General features: G+C 37.7%; 1 protein-coding gene across 1 annotated transcript in view; it reads right to left on the bottom strand.

Annotated features, from left to right (window-relative positions):
• Positions 1-2048: 2048 nt before the first annotated feature.
• Positions 2049-20125, bottom strand: part of MAP4K5 (mitogen-activated protein kinase kinase kinase kinase 5) — a 122764-nt gene continuing 104687 nt past the window's right edge. Inside the window, exons 29-33 of the mRNA XM_055537596.1 lie at positions 16390-16458; positions 13687-13779; positions 11017-11087; positions 6374-6429; positions 2049-3662 (exon numbers count right to left, since the gene is read on the bottom strand). Of these exons, the coding sequence (XP_055393571.1) occupies positions 3575-3662; positions 6374-6429; positions 11017-11087; positions 13687-13779; positions 16390-16458 (377 nt within the window). The 3' untranslated portion in view covers positions 2049-3574. The remainder of the gene's footprint in view (positions 3663-6373; positions 6430-11016; positions 11088-13686; positions 13780-16389; positions 16459-20125) is intronic.

The raw sequence follows: 20125 nt of genomic DNA on the forward strand, positions 1-20125 counted from the left end.
TTTATGGAATACCTACTATGCGTAAGGGCTTCGCTGGTGGCTCAGACGCCTGCCATGTGGGAGACCCAGGTTCAATCCCTGGGATTGGGAAGATCCCCTGGAGAAGGGAATGGCAACCGACTCCAGTATTTTTGCCTGAAGAATCCCTATGGATAGAGAAGCCTGGTGACCTAGAGTTTATGGGGTTGCAAAGACTCGGATGGACACGACTGAGTGACTAATACACACATACTATGTGTAAGGTACAGTATAAGAAGCTGAATTTGTGTTTATTCATATTGTTTCTGTCATGTAACAGAAACATGCTTTTACTTAAAGATTTCTCAACTGTAGGCACGCACATAAATAACTGAATAGTCCTATAAGTTTGTCACACAAAAAAAAGCACGCCCCTCCCCATCTCTCTTTAGAAACCTTTTTCCTTCTTTTTTAGAAGATTATTTTATTTCCATGTCACTAAATAAGTTGCTTAATTTTTAATTTTCTGTTGATTTCCACTCTTCCACTTTACCTCCACACCACCGTATCCTCTCTCAATATAATTATGTTATATACTTGATTAGATTATTATTGGAGAAGGCAATGGCACCCCACTCTAGTACTCTTGCCTGGAAAATCCCATGGATGGAGGAGCCTGGTAGGCTGCAGTCCATGGGGTCGCTGAGGGTCGGACACGACTGAGCGACTTCACTTTCACTTTTCACTTTCATGCATTGGAGAAGGAAATGGCAACCCACTCCAGTGTTCTTGCCTGGAGAATCCCAGGGACAGGGGAGCCCGGTGGGCTGCCGTCTATGGGGTCGCACGGAGTCGGACACGACTGAAGTGACTTAGCAGCAGCAGATTATTATTTACTGTTAACATTTTTAGGGCATTTAGCCACTGGTCACAATTTACCTTTTCTTTCCTATATAACATTTTGGTTTCCTGGAGTTAATACCTGGAAGTTTTTGGTTTGATTTCAACCTTAGGTAAGTTTTTGCATAGAAATAACATCATCACAGATTGAATCCTAAAAGCAGAGACATTACTTTGCCAACAAAAATCCGCATAGTCAAAGCTATGGTTTCTCCAGTAGTCATGTATGAGTATGAGAGTTGGACCATAAAGAAAGCCGAAGAATTGATGCTTTTGAACTGTGGTGCTGGAGAAGACTATTGAGAGTCCCTTAGACTGCAAGGAGATCCAACCAGTCCTAAACGAGATCAGTCCTGGGTGTTTACTGGTAGAACTGATGTTGAAGCTGAAACTCCAATACTTTGGCCACAAGATGTGAAAAGCTGACTCATTTGAAAAGACCCTGATGCTGGGAAAGATTGAGGGGATGACGGAGGATGAGATGGTTGGATGGCATCACCGACTCAATGGACATGGGTTTGGGTGGACTCTGGGAGTTGGTGATGGACAGGGAGGCCTGGTGTGCTGCAGTTCATGGGGTTGCAAAGAGTCGGACACGACTGAGTGACTGACCTGAACTGAACTCCTGATTCATAGTTGCAAATTCATCTTTCCAAAAATACTTTTTCTTTTGATGTTTTTTTTCTTTCTCCATAGTCTATTTCCTTTAGGTGCTTTTCCCCTAATTGTTTGCTCTCTCTCATGTAAGAGGCTTCTTTGGATGTTTCATAACTCCTGGTTGTTTAATCATTTTTAATAGCATGGGACTAAAAGAATAACTGCAAGTCTGGATGCATGCATGAGGTGGTGGGCACATTAACTATGATTTTCATTGTAGAGTTACCCAGCTGGGCAGTTTAGCCAGGACATGTCTGATGTCAGGATCTGTTTAGGTCTTTTCATTTGTACTGGTCAGATGGCACAGAGAAGACTCTTCCAATATTGTTGGATGGGAAGATCTGGCAGCCAGGATTCAGAGAGGAGGAGGATGTTGGTCTTTGTAAACACAACATGACTATTTCCTGTTTTGAGTAGGACTCCCTGACATTATCGTATCCAGTGTCCTTCAGTCCAGAGGCCCCATTTAACATAACCAAAATAAACGGTGACACACTTACTGAAATCATATATACATTTTAAAAGGACAAAACTTTATATATTTCATTTGCATAACATTTTATTGTTTGCATATTGCATAGCAAAAAGAACAGAGTCATAAGACTCATGGTCTGGCTCAATCACTAACTTGCTGTGTGAACTGGGTAAGTCTCAACCTTGCTAACCCCTTATTTCCTCATCTGAAAAATGGAGATGATGATCATACCTACTATGTGGGATCACTACAGACTGAATGAGATAGTTACACTGTCTTCCTCTCAAGGACCTGCTCAAAAAGAATCCATACTTTGTTACTACTAACCCCTTGTTCATCATCTCAAAGGTAACTGTTAAATGTATTAAGATAATAGGTACCAATGTGATGCTTTAATTTTTAATATTAACAACAGCAGAAAGGAAGAAAACTCAAGAATGGCCCTATCCTTTCCTATCTTTAGAATACTAGTTTTTATAATACTTATTTTATACTATCCCATCAGGAATTAAATTTCATTTAAAGATTTTTTTTCTTAAACCTACTCAAAATGAAGATCTATGTATGGCAAAAAACCGAAGGATACATGTGTAGTTGCTTTACATTTTCTCCTCTGGCATAGTATATGTAAAATACATATCATGGGCAGTTAAATACTTTCCCCCTCTACATTAGGGATGGTAATATATATGAAGATTAATTTCTTATGCATTATCCCTAATGTAAAAAAAAAATCACAGGTATATTATACTGCTTGTCAAGAATACATACACACGGTAGGCACATCTAGACAGACACACTCCTTCTAACAATATTTCGACCATCATCATTATCTTCTGTATGACCCCCTACAACTATATGTAGTTGAAAACAGAAAACTCCCTTTTAAGGCAATTCTGGATAATAATATTACAAAATACTTGTGTTAAATAAAATTGCATGTATGTACTGAACCTCCAAACACAGCCTTTAACCCCTCAAAGTACTAGTCTTAAAAAGTAAACAAAATTTTTACACATTATAAAAAAATTTAAGCTGCTCTGCAACCCTCCTTTACTAAAAGTTAGATACATTACACCACTCCAGCAAGAGATTAATAAATAAGGATTAAATATTCTATTTTACAAAAACATACAGAATGGCCAATGTAAAAGTGAAAGGCTTATCTGATAATTTCTTTATCAAATTATGTTCATTAAGAAGGAATAAAACATGGTATAAAATGAGAAAACTCACTAAATTTACCTATAATCACAAGTTGTTATCTAAAAATATCAATGGCACCCTTGTTACAAACATTATTTTTTTTTTAAAAGACTGTGTTTCCTGGAACTAGAGGACTATTTGTCTCATAGCTTTTATTAAGCAAACTTGAAAAAAACCACCACACAGTGGCAAGAGATAGAATAGCTGTTTCCAGCTACAGAAAATACTGAATCCTACCTTAAAGTACAGATCATTTGAGATATAACTCATAACAATTAAAGCAAATCATAGTATAGTTTGTACTGAATTTCCTCAAGATATTTTTCCTTTCAGTGGAGTATATTCATTTTCCTGTCATTTGAGACCGGTTTCTGTTGCTTAGTAACTATTTTCATGTCCAGCCAAGATGTAAAGATTGCTGTGTGCAGTAGGATTTTCTGTTGGTCTACTTTCCAAAACAACAACCCTGCAATTAAATCAGAACAAAAATCTCGTTAGAGTAAGAAAAGAGATTTTATCGTCAAATACTAACATCAAACTGGGAGAGAAGAATATCACTGTTCATGTTCACATAAGATTACAGAGATCATAGATACACAGTCAAATTGAGCTTTATGTTTTATAGCTTAAAAACAAAACTGAATAAGAATTGATGGATTTATGAATGTGAAAGTGAAAGTGCAAGTCGCTCAGTTGTGTCCAACTCTTTGTATCCCCATATAGTCCATGGAATTCTCCAGGCCAGAATACTGGAGTGGGTAGCCTTTCCCTTCTCCAGGGGATTTTCCCAACCCAGGGATCGAACCCAGGTCTCCTGCATTGCAGGCAGATTCTTTGCCAAGCTGAGCCACAAGGGAAGCCCAAGAAGTGGAGTGGGTAGCCTATCCTTTCTCCAGCGGATCTTCCCGACCCAGGAATCAAACTGGAGTCTCCTGCATTGCAGGGGGATTCTTTACCAAGCTGAGCCACAAGGGAAGCCCAAGGATATTGGAGTGGGTAGCCTATTCTTTCTCCAGTGAATCTTCCCAACCCAGGAATCAAACTGGAGTCTCCTGCACTGCAGGGGGATTCTTTACCAACTGAGATATCAAAAATACTGAAAATGTTTCAGGAGAGTCTCATCTTATTCTAACCCAAAACAAATTTGCTTACTCATACATGTAAACAAAAGTATAATAAAGCTTTAGAATATACATGAACAAGAAGGGGCTGGAGGAAGGGTTAAGAGAATAAAATGGAGTTTTAAGAGATACCTACTCACACAGTTCTTTAAGATATCTGAAAATAATAGTTTTAAAAACTATGAAGTGGGGCCATCTCCCTTGTCGCTGGAGCAAGGGCAGGGAAAGAGTTCAATGAAAGGACCAATAGGAAGAAAACCCAAAAACCAATCAAGTGTCATTATCATAGGTTCTAAACTGTAGGAAGATAGGTTTGAGAACAAAATAAAAAATAATATGCCCATGCAGAGAAAAAAGTCTAGAAAGGGAAATGGGAGGGGGGAATTGCATAATACTGTGCATTTTTCTAGTGCAGAAATTTCCTACAACTAGCATATTATTACCTTTTAAATGAAAACAACAGAAAAGTAATATATACTTGAATTATGCATTATAAAAAACAGAAGGGGAAAATAAAATTACCCATAATTCAACTGCCCATTATTAATATTCTGCAGTTAGTTTTCTTTCCTCCTAGACACTAATACCTATATTTAAACAATATAGTTTAACAAATCTCTTTAAAAATTAAGACAAAAACTTTGGTTAAGATACATATCTTAAAATCAAGGAGATTCCCAAGTAAGAAGATAACCAGAACAAGGCAATGGTTTGAGAAAAGTAGTTTTTTAGGGCAAACAGTGACAGGAAATGGAAAAACAATATAGACAAAAAAGGGAATAGATGAAAGAGAAAATTCTAGGGGAAGGAGTTGGAAGGAAACAAGTAACTATAAGAAATGCCTTCTGATGCCTATCCTCTATGAAAAGGAATTTTCTCTTACTATATTTTACCGGAGTGCCGGGATCACTGGATGATGTACAATTCTTTTGTCAGCCCTTCCTTTTGGAGAAGCAAAGAGCCTCCCATTCTAGAGTCATTTACCAGATGGTCCTCAAATTCTTTCTTTGCAGGACAAGTTGCCATGCTCTGTGGACTTGCCTTTACTACTAAGGTAGCTATCATTTCCCCAAAATCTTTTTTCTCCTTACAAAAGTCTCTTTAAAATTTTTATGGAGGTATAACTCCAATTCTCCCCTCTTTCCTTAAGTGTATACTATTTAAGCAATGATTGTGACTAGACTGAACTTGAAGACCAGAGGTCTTGATCTTTTGCTGCAGTTAACAACTCTTGGTGGGAAAAATAGGTATTTTACTCATTGTAGAGGTATACAATATAGATTCTGAAGAACAAAAGGTATAAGTTTTTTTCATAAGAGGGCATAGTTTTAGAACTTATCTTTCACTTTGATCACAGAGACCACGTAATTCCTTCTGCTTTAGAACGAGCTCAGAGACTGAGTCAAATTTCTTCTGATATATAAAGTTAAAGTCACAAGGTGCACATTCCGTTGGATTTATGTAGTAACAGTTAACAGAAGTTAACGTGCCAGTAAGAAATGATAAAAGACCCACAAATGTATCACGCAACTGGGACATAAATATCCGTGTTAACACATTCTGCCTGGGCTGAGAGTAACTATCTCTAGAATCATGATCCTCACACACTAATAAAAGCTTCCTTAACTGACTAATTAAAATATTTCTCTCTTAATAAAGATACGGGGAAATTCCTCTAAGATTCTGAGGCCTCTAAGAGTTTCATTTAACATACACAAAAATAAATGAAAACACCAAACAAAAACAAACATGTAAATGCAGAGTGGCTACCAGAGGGAAGAGGTAGGGGTGGAGGGAGAGCGAAATGGGTAAATGGGATCAACTGTGTGGTGATGGAAGGAAACTGAACTTCTGGTGGTGAGCACACTGAAGAGTGTAGAACTAGAAATACACAGCTGCATACATGAAACATAAATATTATAAACCAACCTTACTTCAAGAAAATAAATAAATACATTGAAAAAAAGAGTTTTGTTTGAAATACAATCAGAGGTGACAGTGTAAATAAAAATACAATTGCTGAACTCCTTTGGTAATAAAACAACCAAACTATTACCTGTCTGATCCTAATAAGCGGAAAACTCTTGTTTCATCTGAAATCTCCTGGGTAACCTATGAGAGAAAACACCCATCAGTAATATCTTATTCCCCATATTATTTAAATAATAATTTAAAAATCATTTAGCTAGAGCAATTATTGATCAGAATCATAGTTTTTGATTCCATTCTTCAAATGGAAAAAATTTTAGTAAGTTTTTCTGGACTGCTTATTATTAGAAACAAATCATCATGTATGGGGTATGGGCCAGGCACTTTACTTAGAACTCTTTATGATATGTATTATCATTCCCCTATTATTAAAGACTCAGAGAACTAATGTAACTTGGGAGAGCCAAGATTTGAATATAAGTCTGCTAGACTGCACAGCCCCTACAGTGCAGATGCTTGAGGTAGCGTCTCATGGCCCACCTGATTTCAGCAGAGCTCCGACAGACTCCCACGCGCCAGTGTCTTACATCTGTGTACTGGTGGTATTCCTCTGCTCTGTCTTCTCCAAAACTAAAGAAAGTGCTCAGACATGCACACCTACTATTCCAAAGTGTGGGTAGTTTATACTTCTGGGGGCAACTCTTCACTAACAGGGGCCAGCAGCCGGTGTGTAAATGCACTTTTGTCTCCACCTTACAGTGAGCTAAATCTGAGCTATGTCCCACACTGTCCCTCAGTAGTCCCTATGGGATTTATTAAATATGCTTTTGTTGGCTTTTTGCCTTTCTCCATCTTACAGTCCTCACTTTATCACATGTTTTCTGGGATCTACTCCCAAATAAACTACTTGCCACTTGGATCCTTCCTTCAGGGTCAGCTTTTGGAGGAACCCAAACTATGATGATGTAAATATAAAATAAGTATTAAAAATATCATTAAAAATAAAAAAATGTTATTTCATTTTTTGGGGCTGTGCTGGGTCTTTGCTCTTGTGTGGGCTTTTCTCTAGTTGCGGTGAACGGGGGGCTACTCCCTAGTTACACAGACTTCTCATTGTGGTGGCTTCTTCTGTTTTGCAGCACGGGTTCTAGGGCATGCGGGCTTCAGTAGTTGTGGCTCGTAGGCTCTAGAGCACAGGCTCAGTAGGTGTGGCACATGGGCTTAGTTGCTCCATGGAATGTAGGATCTTCCCAGATCAGGGATTGAATCTGTGTCTCCTGCACTGGCAGGTGGATTCTTTACCACCATTCTGAGCCACCAGGCAAGTCCTGGAACTAATGAACTTGAATCAAGAAAATAAATCTGATGCTATACTAAGTGGAGTTGATTTTCAGAGTATTAAGTTCAGAAATGTTCCAATCACTGTGGACTGGAGTGGCTGAATATTACATTATGATCATTCTGTTGCTGCTGCTACTAAGTCACTTCAGTCGTGTCTGACTCTGTGTGACCCCACAGACGGCAGCCCACTAGGCTTCCCTGTCCCTGGGTTTCTCCAGGCAAGAACACTGGAGTGGGTTGCCATTTCCTTCTAGCTAGGCCCAAAATGAAGGATGAGAGCAAAACCAGAAAGAAAAAGGTAAGCAAGATGACTTAGCAGAAGAAGCAGAATTCACACTTGATATAGTGAAGTATTCCCATCTCTTTAAGAATTTTCCACAGTTTATTGTGATCCACACAGTCAACGGCTTTGGCATAGTCAATAAAGCAGAATTAGATGTTTTTCTGGAACTCTCTTGCTTTTTCGATGATCCAGCGGATGTTGGCAATTTGATCTCTGGTTACTCTGCCTTTTCTAAATCCAGCTTGAACATCTGGAAGTTCACGGTTCACATATTGCTGAAGCCTGGCTTGGAGAATTTTGAGCATTACTTTGCTAGCGTGTGAGATGAGTGCAATTTGCAGTAGTTTGAGCATTCTTTGGCATTGCTTTTCTTAGGGATTGGAATGAAAACTGACCTTTTCCAGTCTTGTGGCCACTGCTGAGTGTTCTAAATTTGCTGGCATATTGAGTGCAGCACTTTCACAGCATCATCTTTTAGGATATGAAATAGCTCAACTGGAATTCCATTACTTCCACTAGCTTTGTTCGTAGTGATGCTTCCTAAGGCCCACTTGACTTCACATTATAGGATGTATGGCTCTAGGTGAGTGATCACACCATCGTGATTATCTGGGTCATGAAGATCTTTTTTTGTGTAGTTCTTCTGTGTATTCTTGTACCTCTTCTTAATATCTTCTGCTTCTGTTAGGTCCATACCATTTCTGTCCTTTATCGAGCCCATCTTTGCATGAAATGTTCTCTTGGTATCTCTAATTTTCTTGACGAGATCTCTAGTCTTTCCCATTCTGTTGTTTTCCTCTATTTCTTTGCACTGATCACTGAGGAAGGCTTTCTTATCTCTGTATGCAGGTCAGGAAGCAACAGTTAGAATTGGACATGGAACAACAGACTGGTTCCAAATAGGAAAAGGAGTACATCAAGGCTGTATATTGTCACCGTGCTTGCTGCTGCTGCTGCTGGTAAGTTGCTTCAGTCGTGTCCGTCTCTGTGCGACCCCATAGACGGCAGCCCACCAGGCTACCCCGTCCCTGGGATTCTCCAGGCAAGAACACTGGAGAGGGCTGTCACCGTGCTTATTTAACTTATATGCAGTGTACATCATGAGAAACGTTGGGCTAGATGAAGCACAAGCTGGAATCAAGACTGCTGGGGGAAAAATCAGTAACCTCAGACATGCAGATGACATCACCCTTATGGCAGAAAGTGAAGAAGAACTAAAGAGCCTCTTGATGAAAGTGAAAGAGGAGAGTGAAAAAGTTGGCTTAAAGCTCAACATTCAGAAAACTAAGATCAGGGCATCCGGTCCCACCATTTCATGGCAAGTAGATGGAGAAACAGTGGAGACAGTGGCAGACTTTATTTTCTTGAGCTTCAAAATCACTGCAGATGGTGATTGCAGCCATGAAATTAAAAGATGCTTACTCTTTGGAAGAAAAGTTATGACCAACCTAGACAGCATGTTAAAAAGCAGAGACATTACTTTGTCAACAAAGGTCTGTCTAGTCAAGGCTATGGTTTTTCCAGTAGTAATGTATGGATGTAAGAGTTGGACTATGAAGAAAGGTGAGCGGCGAAGAATTGATGCTTTTGAACTGTGATGTTGGAGAAGACTCTCGTGAGTCCCTTGGACTGCAAAGAGATCCAAACAGTCTATCCTGCAGGAAATAAGTCCTGAATGTTCACTGGAAGGACTGATGTTGAAGCTGAAACTCCAATACTTTGGCCACCTGGTGCGAAGAACTGACTCACTGGCAAAGACCCTGATGTTGGGAAAGATTGAAGGTGGGAGAAGGGGACGACAGAGGATGAGATGGTTGGATGGCATCACTGACTTGATGGACATGAGTTTGAATAAGCTCTGGGAGTTGGTCATGGACAGGGAGGCCTGGCATGCTGCAGTCCCGGGGGTCACAAAGAGTTGGACATGACTGAGCAACTGACCTGAACTGATAGTGAAGTATATTCTACAGATTTCTAACCACAGGACTGACACAATGCAAATAGCACTTAAGGACAATTAATCTTATGGCCGTAAAGAGGCCTGTAGGCTTCATTAAATGCAGTGGTCTGGTGACATTTAGTGACATAGGTCAGTAATTAGATAAACTGAAGATAGCTGATCTATGTCATTTTTACTTGGTAGCATTCTAATTCTGCACTCATATAAAGAGGTGGAAATAGTTATAAGTCCATAAATTTGTGAGACCTTGGTGTAAAAGAACTACATAGGTACTCACACAAATGGGAAACATTTTTGCTAGAATTAATCTCTTAAGGTGGGAGCCTAAGTCCTATCTCCTACATGAAATGTTATCCTGATGATCTCAGTAGAAGAGATTTTTGAAAACCCTTCACATCTAGGCTCTGCCACTGAACTAGCTCTGTAACTCTCATTAAGTTACTTAACCTCTCTGCCTGTAAAATAGGGAATATGAACAATATCTAACCTTACTCTGCCATGCCTTCCTCCAGGGGATCTTTCCAACCCAGGGAATAAACCCAGGTCTCCCACATTACAGGTGGATTCTTTACTGTCTGAGCCACCAGGGGAGCCCAACCTTACTTTGAATGGTACTTAAAAACCCTACTATTCTACTTGCCTTCAATACACTAATATTTGTAAAGTGCCTGGAACATAGACATCACAAGGGTTTGATATTATTCATAATTATATTCATTATGTCTTCAATGCTATAATAATAACAGCATCCTAAATGTATTTGGTATGCAATAAATACTTAGTAAGTGAGCTAATTTTCTTAGATTTTCCTTAGTCCTATGATTCAACACATATTAACTTAGAATTTTAAATATAATATTAAGAAAGAAGCTCCACATTTGTAGACTATAGAGAAGGCTTATTACCTTTAGAAAAGTTTAGTAAGCTTAGTGACCATATTTATAAATTACAAATAAGAGGACTGAAATTGTGTAAACTCATGTTTGACTATTCCTTTGGCCACTGAGAATACAATAAATACAAAACTGGGTATTTTTTTGAAGGGAAAACACTGGCAATTTTGTTCTACCGGCACTAAAGGCACTAAGCATAGCAATGTGGGTTCAGAGAGAAAATGCATAAAATGAATATTGCAACAATTAAAATCTTTAGTGAGAATCACTAGAGATAATTTGAGAAATCTTACCTCATCTGATTTGAAGCTTTTACCCTGCATTCCATGTTTCCAAAAAGCCAATACACTGTCTTGAAGGCATACTAAAAAGGATAAGGGAGATCAGGACTAAAATAAGGCACAGAGCACTGCATTATACATTTTCCCTGACTGTTTTTAATCAATGATAACGTAAGGTTACTTGGTGCAAAATTCCACTGTCTAGACCATTAGTTCCCAACATTTTTGTGGCTAGGACATGCCAAAGCTCAAATAATGTATTGAGGCAGTGTCACAGAAGTTTTCTTAAGATATATTATAACAGGCATTTATTTAAAAATGGGCTTCTGATGAGTGGATATCAGCACATTAATTTTTCTTTCATATACTATCTTTTGTCTTATCAGTTCAGTTCAGTTCAGTTGCTCAGTCATGTCTGACTTTTTGTGACCCCCATGAATTTTGTCTTATAAGGCTAAATAAAATAATAACATATAATTGCTTTTTTGGATAAAAGACCTGATTATTTAAATACTACCATATATTTAGAAGTAGCTATTAAGGAAGCATCTTTTATTTATGCTCATATTTTCCCTAATACAAAATTAATTTTCAAAAATAAACCTGTCTCAAAATTTAACCGTATATGAATATTTTTGATCTGTGAACCAGTTCTTATTGGAGGGGCTAGGCACTCTCAGCTACAATACTCCCCACTCTTACCCCAGCCCCATCAGGCCTCTGGAGCCCCCTGGAACATTGCCCTGGGCCTGTGGGACCTGCTGCCCACAAGAGTGTTCACAGATCTGAGCCAAGCTTGCTCACCTTCTTGATGGCTTTGGATTCAGGAATGACCCACTTTAGGAGGGCCCAAAGTGTGGCCACCCCATGACATGCCATGTCCCCTCCTGCTCCTCATCCATCTCCCACGATTCCCTGAGGTGGCTGAAGGCTGAAAGGAAACCTGTTCTCCCTGTGCCTTGTCCATTTCTGTGTCTTGCCTGGCGCCAAGCACAGGTCTGGACCCACTGAGGCACCCACATGGGGTCACTTCATGGTTTACAAACAGAGTTGCAGGGATCCCAATTTGGGGGTGGGGGGCAGCAGGGCCTCTGGTCCTTTCCTGGCCAGAGGCTGGAGTGAGTGAGGGAGTAAGAATGAGGGAAAGAACCAATTTAATTGTTGAAGAGTTAGCCATATGCCCTGTACCAGTAAAGGTGATGAGAGAAAGTGACTGAAATTTATTATACCTCTTACTGAATACTGACTCTGTAAAAAATTAATGTAAAAATATTCTGAAGACATAATTGACCTCAATAAACATAATTTTACAGTGACAAATTATACAAATTTCACTAATCATGAAATGAAAAAACACATAGTGGCTTTATTTTTAAAAGATGACTTAAAAGGACTCTTTTTCCCTATGAGCATCCTTGGAATTATTTCAAGATTCACTGGAAAGAAGAGATTGTAGCCTAGGAGGAACAAACTTTTGTATAACAACTAAAATTTCCCAAAACGTTTGGCACATATGAGAAAGTTGAGGTACAAGTGTGTTTCAGTTAAAATTAAGAGAATCTAAAGATCTATATGTTGGAATCTCTATTGAAAATATTAAATCTTAGGAATTAGTATGCAATATCCAGAGGAGTAAAAGAAGAAACTATTTCCAAAATTCCTTTTGTCATAGCATCTACAGAAAGTTTAGGTTTTCCACTTAAGAAGACTAAAATTTCCAATCATAAGCAAATTATTTATATGTGAGATGTTTACCCAGAGGGATAAGGCAAAACTTTGAGACAGGGCAAAACTGCATTTGAGAAACCATTAAAATATTAAAAACAAACAGAAAATTTTCTAAATAGTGAGAAACATGTTTTTAAAAGTTATATACATTTAATTTTAAAATACACATTTTTTATGGCCTAAATAAAAATCAATTTTGATTAACTGTTTTTGACTTATGGTAGAACCATATTATAGACTATTCAAAATGTTCCCACCTACAGTATTTTTTCATAAGTCCTATTACCGCTGAGGAAAATAGTTACTGACATTAATCAGTGAGGATGCAAAAAATAATAAAATATAATTTTATCATAACATCAATGATATTACAGAGTTAAACACTCATAGACAAGGAAGTAAATTCAAATGGCATAGTAGTATTTTCCAGATTCTGTGGGAAACTAGCTATTATATTTAAATAGACCTAAAAGCAAAACCACCAACACACACCAATCAGAATCTTACACGGCAAAGAAATTTAACACTGTTAATCACATCACACAAATATCTTCATGATTTGGAAAGTACTGGAAGAAGTATAATTCACTTGATGCAGCAAAGGGAACAATATGTAGAAATTTAAGAAATGATTTCAGGTTTTAAATATTCAAGAAACAACAATAAAAGATTATTACGGTCCAGACCTGCACTGTCTAATATGATAGGAACAAGCCACATGTGGCTATCTACATCAAATTTTAAATTAATTAAAATAAAAAAATTAAAATGTAGCACCAGCCATGTTTTAAATGTTTAACAAATATGATTAATGACTATTGTATTTACGAACACAGAGAACATTTCTATATCAAAGAAATGCCTATGAGACAGTGCTGGTGTAGGTAACCATTAAGAACAGAAGGAACAAAAAACCAAGCTCTCTAAATGCATTATTTTAAAAAGGAGACTTACCTACAGATTCGATGCGAAAATCAAAACTTAGCTCAGAGGCCAGTTTCTTACTTGATTTTAGTTTTCCTTGTAGATTTACAATTTTTACAAATTCTTAAAAAAGAAAAAACAAGTCAAGACTGGAAATACAAATTTGTTAAAACATGTAACTTGATATATGGATTTTACATGGATACTTTACATGGATATACATGAGCTTTTACCTTTACCTTACCTTAATAAAGTTAAATTATTTCTCTTGATTCAAGCATGCTCAGTGAAAAACTGTCATTGATACGTTCTATACAAGTAAGGCCTCCTTTGTAAATGGCAGCTCCGTTACTATTTTTTTTTTAAACATAGTTATTCAACACTAACTTTCTGATTTTTTTTAAAGTGCAGTGTTTCTTTAATAGTGGTTAACTTGGTGCCTAAATATTCAGCAATACGAGTTGATTTTTTTCCCCTTACAAATTACATAACATATAAGTAATATAGCAGTATTCTTAACTTTAGTCTGTGACTAACATTCTACAGAAGTACAAGGGACAAAAAGATAGTACTCTCAAGAGTCAATTTCTTTTATCAGTAAACTGTGGGATACACAGTATATGTGAATAGTTCTATTTCCCTTTCGCCCATTTGTTTTTTAATTAAACCATCTTAGCTCTGACTTGGAAGATATTTTCTCTCTGCAAACTTCCTCATTTGTCTATCATGATTTGTGATTATAGGCCTATCTCTATTGCTGCTTGGTAAAACTGCTTTATACTGTATAGTTGACAATTTTTTCTGCTCCCTTAAGAGAAAAAAAACCAACTGAAGAAAGTCAACTTCCCATTTACCATGAATAGCTGGGAAATGGAAGGCTTAGTTAATCAAAGGTTTAAAAATTTTTTGAAAAAATATATAAATGAACAAAATGAAAACTAAGTATGATTTATTATCCTTGGATGGCTCAGAAGGTATTTAAGGGTTTAATGTTAAAGGTTAAACATTATTACAATTAAATTCTGATCATCTTTTTATCTGATTAATCAGTACTGAGCTTTCTACTTGTTTTGAGTAAAAAAGAATTCACTGAATTCACTTAAAAGTAACCAAAAAACACTCCAATCTTATCAGTATTCAAAGAATCAAAAAATACTTAAGGGATAATGGGAAAATGAAACATTGTGGGATTTGGTTTACTTATCTATAATATTAGATGATCTTTATGAGTCTATAAGGCAAATCCAAAAGGGAATGCTTTAGAAAAGAGAAATTAAGACAAAAATACGGCAAATTCAGTAGTGGAACAATTTTAAAAATAACCCTAAGCATCAAAGAGAAGCTTTAATAATTTTCAAATACTAGAATGAATTAAACCACAGAGAATATTGCCAAGTTTCAAATATAATTCCAAGTCTGGGAGAATTTTACTTGCAGGATTCACTGCATTCAAGTAAAGCAGATTTTAGGAATCAGAGTGCTTTGTTTGAAAAACTGAAAAAACCTGTTAAAAATTTTTCTGCTTCTCACTGCATATATAGCACAACATACATCTATCAATAACATCTCTCCCTACATTAAAAGAATTACAACTACAGGTAAAGATCTCAAATCTATTTGTAAATTAGAATATTACACTGACAGGATTCTAAAAGTTTATGTTATATAAGTGATCATATTAGTATAATCTTCTATTTTTTCATTAATTACAATGATTTATGAAAAAACTCTCAGAATAGTTTATACAGAATTTTACCCCAAGGTTATGGCAAACTGCTCTAATATGGTTGTCCCTTGGTATCCATGGGGGACTGGTTCCTGTCCCATCAAGGAGATCGAAATCCATGGATGCTCAAGTCCCTTGAGCATATAAAATGGCCTAGTGTTTGCATATAACCTATACATCTCTCTCCATAGTTTAATATTTTAGAATATTTTTATTGAAATATAGCTGATTTACAATATTGTGTAAGTTTCAGGTGCACAGCACACCAATTCAGTTATATATACATGTATATGTGTGCTCAGTCACTTCAGTTGTGTCCAACTCTTTGTGACCCTATGGACTGCAGCCCACCAGGCTCCTCTGCCCATGGGAGTTTCAAGGCAAGAATACTGGAGTAGGTTGCCACACCCTCCTCCAGGGGATTTTCCTGACCCAGGGATCAAACTGGCATTTCCTTCCTCTCCTTCACTGCAGGCAGATTCTTTACCACTGAGCTATGGGGGAAGCCCACGTATGTGTGTGGGGGTATATACATATCTTTTCAGATTCTTTTCCCTTATAGGTTAGACATAATATTGAGTTATAGTTCCCTGTGCTATGTAGTAGGTCCTAGATTACTTATAATACAGTAACACAATGTAAAAACTGTATAAATAATTGTCAGGCACTCAGCAAATTCAGGTTTGTTTTTTTGAGCTTTCTGGAATTTTTTTTCTGAATATTTTCAATCCATGGTTGATTAAATAAAGGATGTGGAACCCATGGATACAGAGGGTGAACTGGACAATGTTTCCAAGTAGGCCAAACAAAATAAAGAAAAAGGTCACAGAGGACAGTACTGACAAACAGATCAATTAATTAATTACTATAATTTACGTTTTTCGTCAATAAAACACGGCTACTTAAGGTGGAAAGTCAAAATCTACTCTACTGATTCTATTAGAATCTAGTTCATGAAAAGGTATATCAAGTAGTATACTTAGAATAAACTTTAAAATAGTACTTACTATCCAAACACACTAAAACAGTATCTCTCTCCAACTGTGTTACGTGAATGGAATCTAACTGTTGGTTGCCTTGGAGGGAAAAGGAAAACAAGGTTACAGTTATATAATATGCTTTAAAAATTAGAACTTAGAAAAGAAACACAAATTCTGATTTTTTTCTTGTGATTTTAAACTAGCCTTTGAAGTTTAACACAAAAATTATATTTTGTAATTGTCTTCTCAAAAAAATGTATGTAAGTCAATTTAAAAAACAAAGTCTTAAGCAAGGCTAACTGAGAAAGGCTCAATATTATATTTAATTAATACCTCGGTTAGTTCCAGAAAGGTATATTACAAAAAAAAAATGAAGCAAATGGTAAATGTGGGGAAGGAAGATGCATGTTATACAGCGATTAGATTTTGCTCTGCATTTTATAGTAGCCAATGGGAAGATGAAAACAAGATCAGTCAGGTGGGTCACAGTGTCTCTGAGATAAAAAAAAAAAAGAAGTCAGTAATTCAGAAAAAGCAAAAGTATTAATGAAACTATGATCAGAGAGCAATTCTTCTGGTTATTGGGGTGTGACTGTAGGTTCAATTCAGTTCAGTTCAGTCGCTCAGTCATGTCCGACTCTTTGTGACCCCATGAATCGCAGCATGCCAGGCCTCCCTGTCTATCACCAACTCCCGGAGTTCACTCAAACTCATGTCCATCGAGTCGGTGATGCCATCCAGCCATCTCATCCTCTGTCGTCCCCTTCTCCTCCTGCCCCCAATCCCTCTCAGCATCAGGGTCTTTTCCAATGAGTCAACTCTTAGCATGAGGTGGCCAAAGTACTGGAGTTTCAGCTTTAGCATCATTCCTTCCAAAGAAATCCCAGGGCTGATCTCCTTCAGAATGGACTGGTTGGATCTCCTTGCAGTCCAAGGGACTCTCAAGAGTCTTCTCCAACACCACAGTTCAAAAGCATCAATTCTTTGGCACTCAGCTTTCTTCACAGTCCAACTCTCGCATCCATACATGACCACCAGAGAAACCACAGCCCTGACTAGACGGACCTTTGCTGGCAAAGTAATGTCTCTGCTTTTCAATATGCTATCTAGGTTGGTCATAACTTTCCTTCCAAGGAGTAAGCGTCTTTTAATTTCATGGCTGCAGTCACCATCTGCAGTGATTTTGGAGCCCAAAAAAATAAAGTCTGACACTGTTTCCACTGTGAGTGTAGGCTGGAGTTCCTTTATTAACAGGACACCAGTTGAAATAATGAACAATACTGTCAACAGTATCTTTGCAGGAAGCAACTTTCACTACTTGGCTGATAAACATCTGCTAATGTAAGTGATGACATTTTTGCAAAACATTTTTGGTAAAACTATTTTAGCCACTCAGATTGCATGAATGGCCTAGGTGAAACCATGCAAAGATTTTAGATTATTTAGAGCAGTCATTCTTAACTACATCTTTTGGGAAAACCCATAGATCCTCTCCCTTAAAAACTGCACATTTGAGCATAAACACAAAATCTTACACATTATCTTGGGGTATTTGTGGACATTCCAGAATCTATATATAGTGAAGAATCCAGATGTACAGAATTGGTAAAGTGTTGTTTCTCAGGCAATATTCGAAAAAAAAAAAAAAAAATTGCTTTGCAACAGTTAGAACTGGACATGGAACAACAGACTGGTTCCAAATAGGAAAAGGAGTTCGTCAAGGCTGTATATTGTCACCCTGTTTATTTAACTTATATGCAGAGTACATCATGAGAAACGCTGGGCTGGAAGAAGCACAAGCTGGAATCAAGATTGCCTGGAGAAATATCAATAACCTCAGATATGCAGATGACACCACCCTTATGGCAGAAAGGGAAGAGGAACTCAAAAGCCTCTTGATGAAAGTGAAAGTGGAGACTGAAAAAGTTGGCTTAAAGCTCAACATTCAGAAAATGAAGATCATGGCATCCAGTCCCATCACTTCATGGGAAATAGATGGGGAAACAGTGGAAACAGTGTCAGACTTTATTTTTCTGGGCTCCAAAATCACTACAGATGGTGACTGCAGCCATGAAATTAAAAGACGCTTACTCCTTAGAAGGAAAGTTATGACCAACCTAGATAGCATATTCAAAAGCAGAGACATTACTTTGCCAACAAAGGTCCGTCTAGTCAAGGCTATGGTTTTTCCAGTGGTCATGTATGGATGTGAGAGTTGGACTGTGAAGAAGGCTGAGCGCCGAAGAATTGATGCTTTTGAACTGTGGTGTTGGAGAAGACTCTTGAGAGTCCCTTGGACTGCAAGGAGATCCAACCAGTCCATTCTGAAGGAGATCAGCCCTGGGATTTCTTTGGAAGGAATGATGCTAAAGCTGAAACTCCAGTACTTTGGCCACCTCATGCGAAGAGTCGATTCATTGGAAAAGACCCTGATGCTGGGAGGGATTGGGGGCAGGAGGAGAAGGGGACAAAAGAGGATGAGATGGCTGGATGGCATCACTGACTCGATGGACGTGAGTCTGAGTGAACTCCGGGAGTTGGTGATGGACAGGGAGGCCTGGCGTGCTGCGATTCATGGGGTCGCAAAGAGTCGGACACGACTGAGCGACTGATCTGATCTGATTGTGTGCTGATGAAAATTACTAAGTACCATCCTTGGTGAAAAGGATACTGCAACAATTAATCAAAATAAGACTAAGAGAGTCTTGGAGTAGGAGTTCATTTTAATTGTTAAAACTGCTGTCAAGTCAAGGTATGGTCTCAGCAATCAACATAGCTGGGAAATAGATTAGCAATCATTTGTGAAAATGGAGAAACCTAATAAGGACAATCTCTGCTTTAGGGTGATTTGAATGTATACCCTCAGAGTTCTGGCTCTCCTCGGGAAGTAATTTTGGGTCTGCTGTAATTTTAGCCTAGACTGTGTTATAAGTGGATAGAACAGTATACCTCTGGAATTAAAAAGCAAACAACAACCCCTGAACCTCAGCCCTGCAAATTCACAAAAGGACTCATTGAATGCCCAGCCTTAAACAATGTAACCTCCTAATACAACATACAGAAGAAAGTGGTTTGCAAATTTACATTAATCATATGAAATAACTTTCTCTGCACTATTATTATATATGAACAACTTATAAACAAGTTGAGGCTGTCTGCCAAACATGATCTTGGTTTTAAAATGAACGGACCTATAACCCTTCTTTTTAGCAGTAAGTATCTAATAGGAACACATTTCTATTTGGCTTGCTTATATTTCATGATAATAAAACAATGCCATTTGCATCTTCCTGTTAGTTATACCATGAGAGTATGCATCTAACTCAACCAAAAGCATTAACAGATTAGAAAGAAAAATGAGTGTGGGGGGCGGAGGTGGGGGGAGAGTGGGGGATGGGGGGAGGGTAAAGAATATATTCCTATTTTATTCTACTGGAAATTAGCATCTGGTGCACAAAAACAGTGATAATAGTCCAAGGCATGCTGGAACTGGCTTGTACTGGACTGATAAATTTTCAGAAATTTTGCAAGTCAAATGACATTAAGCTGGTATTTTGAAATTGGCTGTGGTGAGAGTGTTTATACCACAGAAACAGGCAACTGCTATAAACGAGGCTTCTCTGCAGCCAAGAGCCTGTTGTTAAACATTTACTAGGACACCAGTAGGTCATACTGATTCTTATTCTGAAAGTGACATTAGTGCAGTTCTACATTAACTTCAATAGCTGGGATGTATAAAGAGTTCTTATAATTTAGCCTAAAG

Source organism: Bubalus kerabau, chromosome 10 (assembly GCF_029407905.1).
Source record: "Bubalus kerabau isolate K-KA32 ecotype Philippines breed swamp buffalo chromosome 10, PCC_UOA_SB_1v2, whole genome shotgun sequence".
NCBI classification, from domain to species: Eukaryota; Metazoa; Chordata; class Mammalia; order Artiodactyla; family Bovidae; genus Bubalus; species Bubalus kerabau.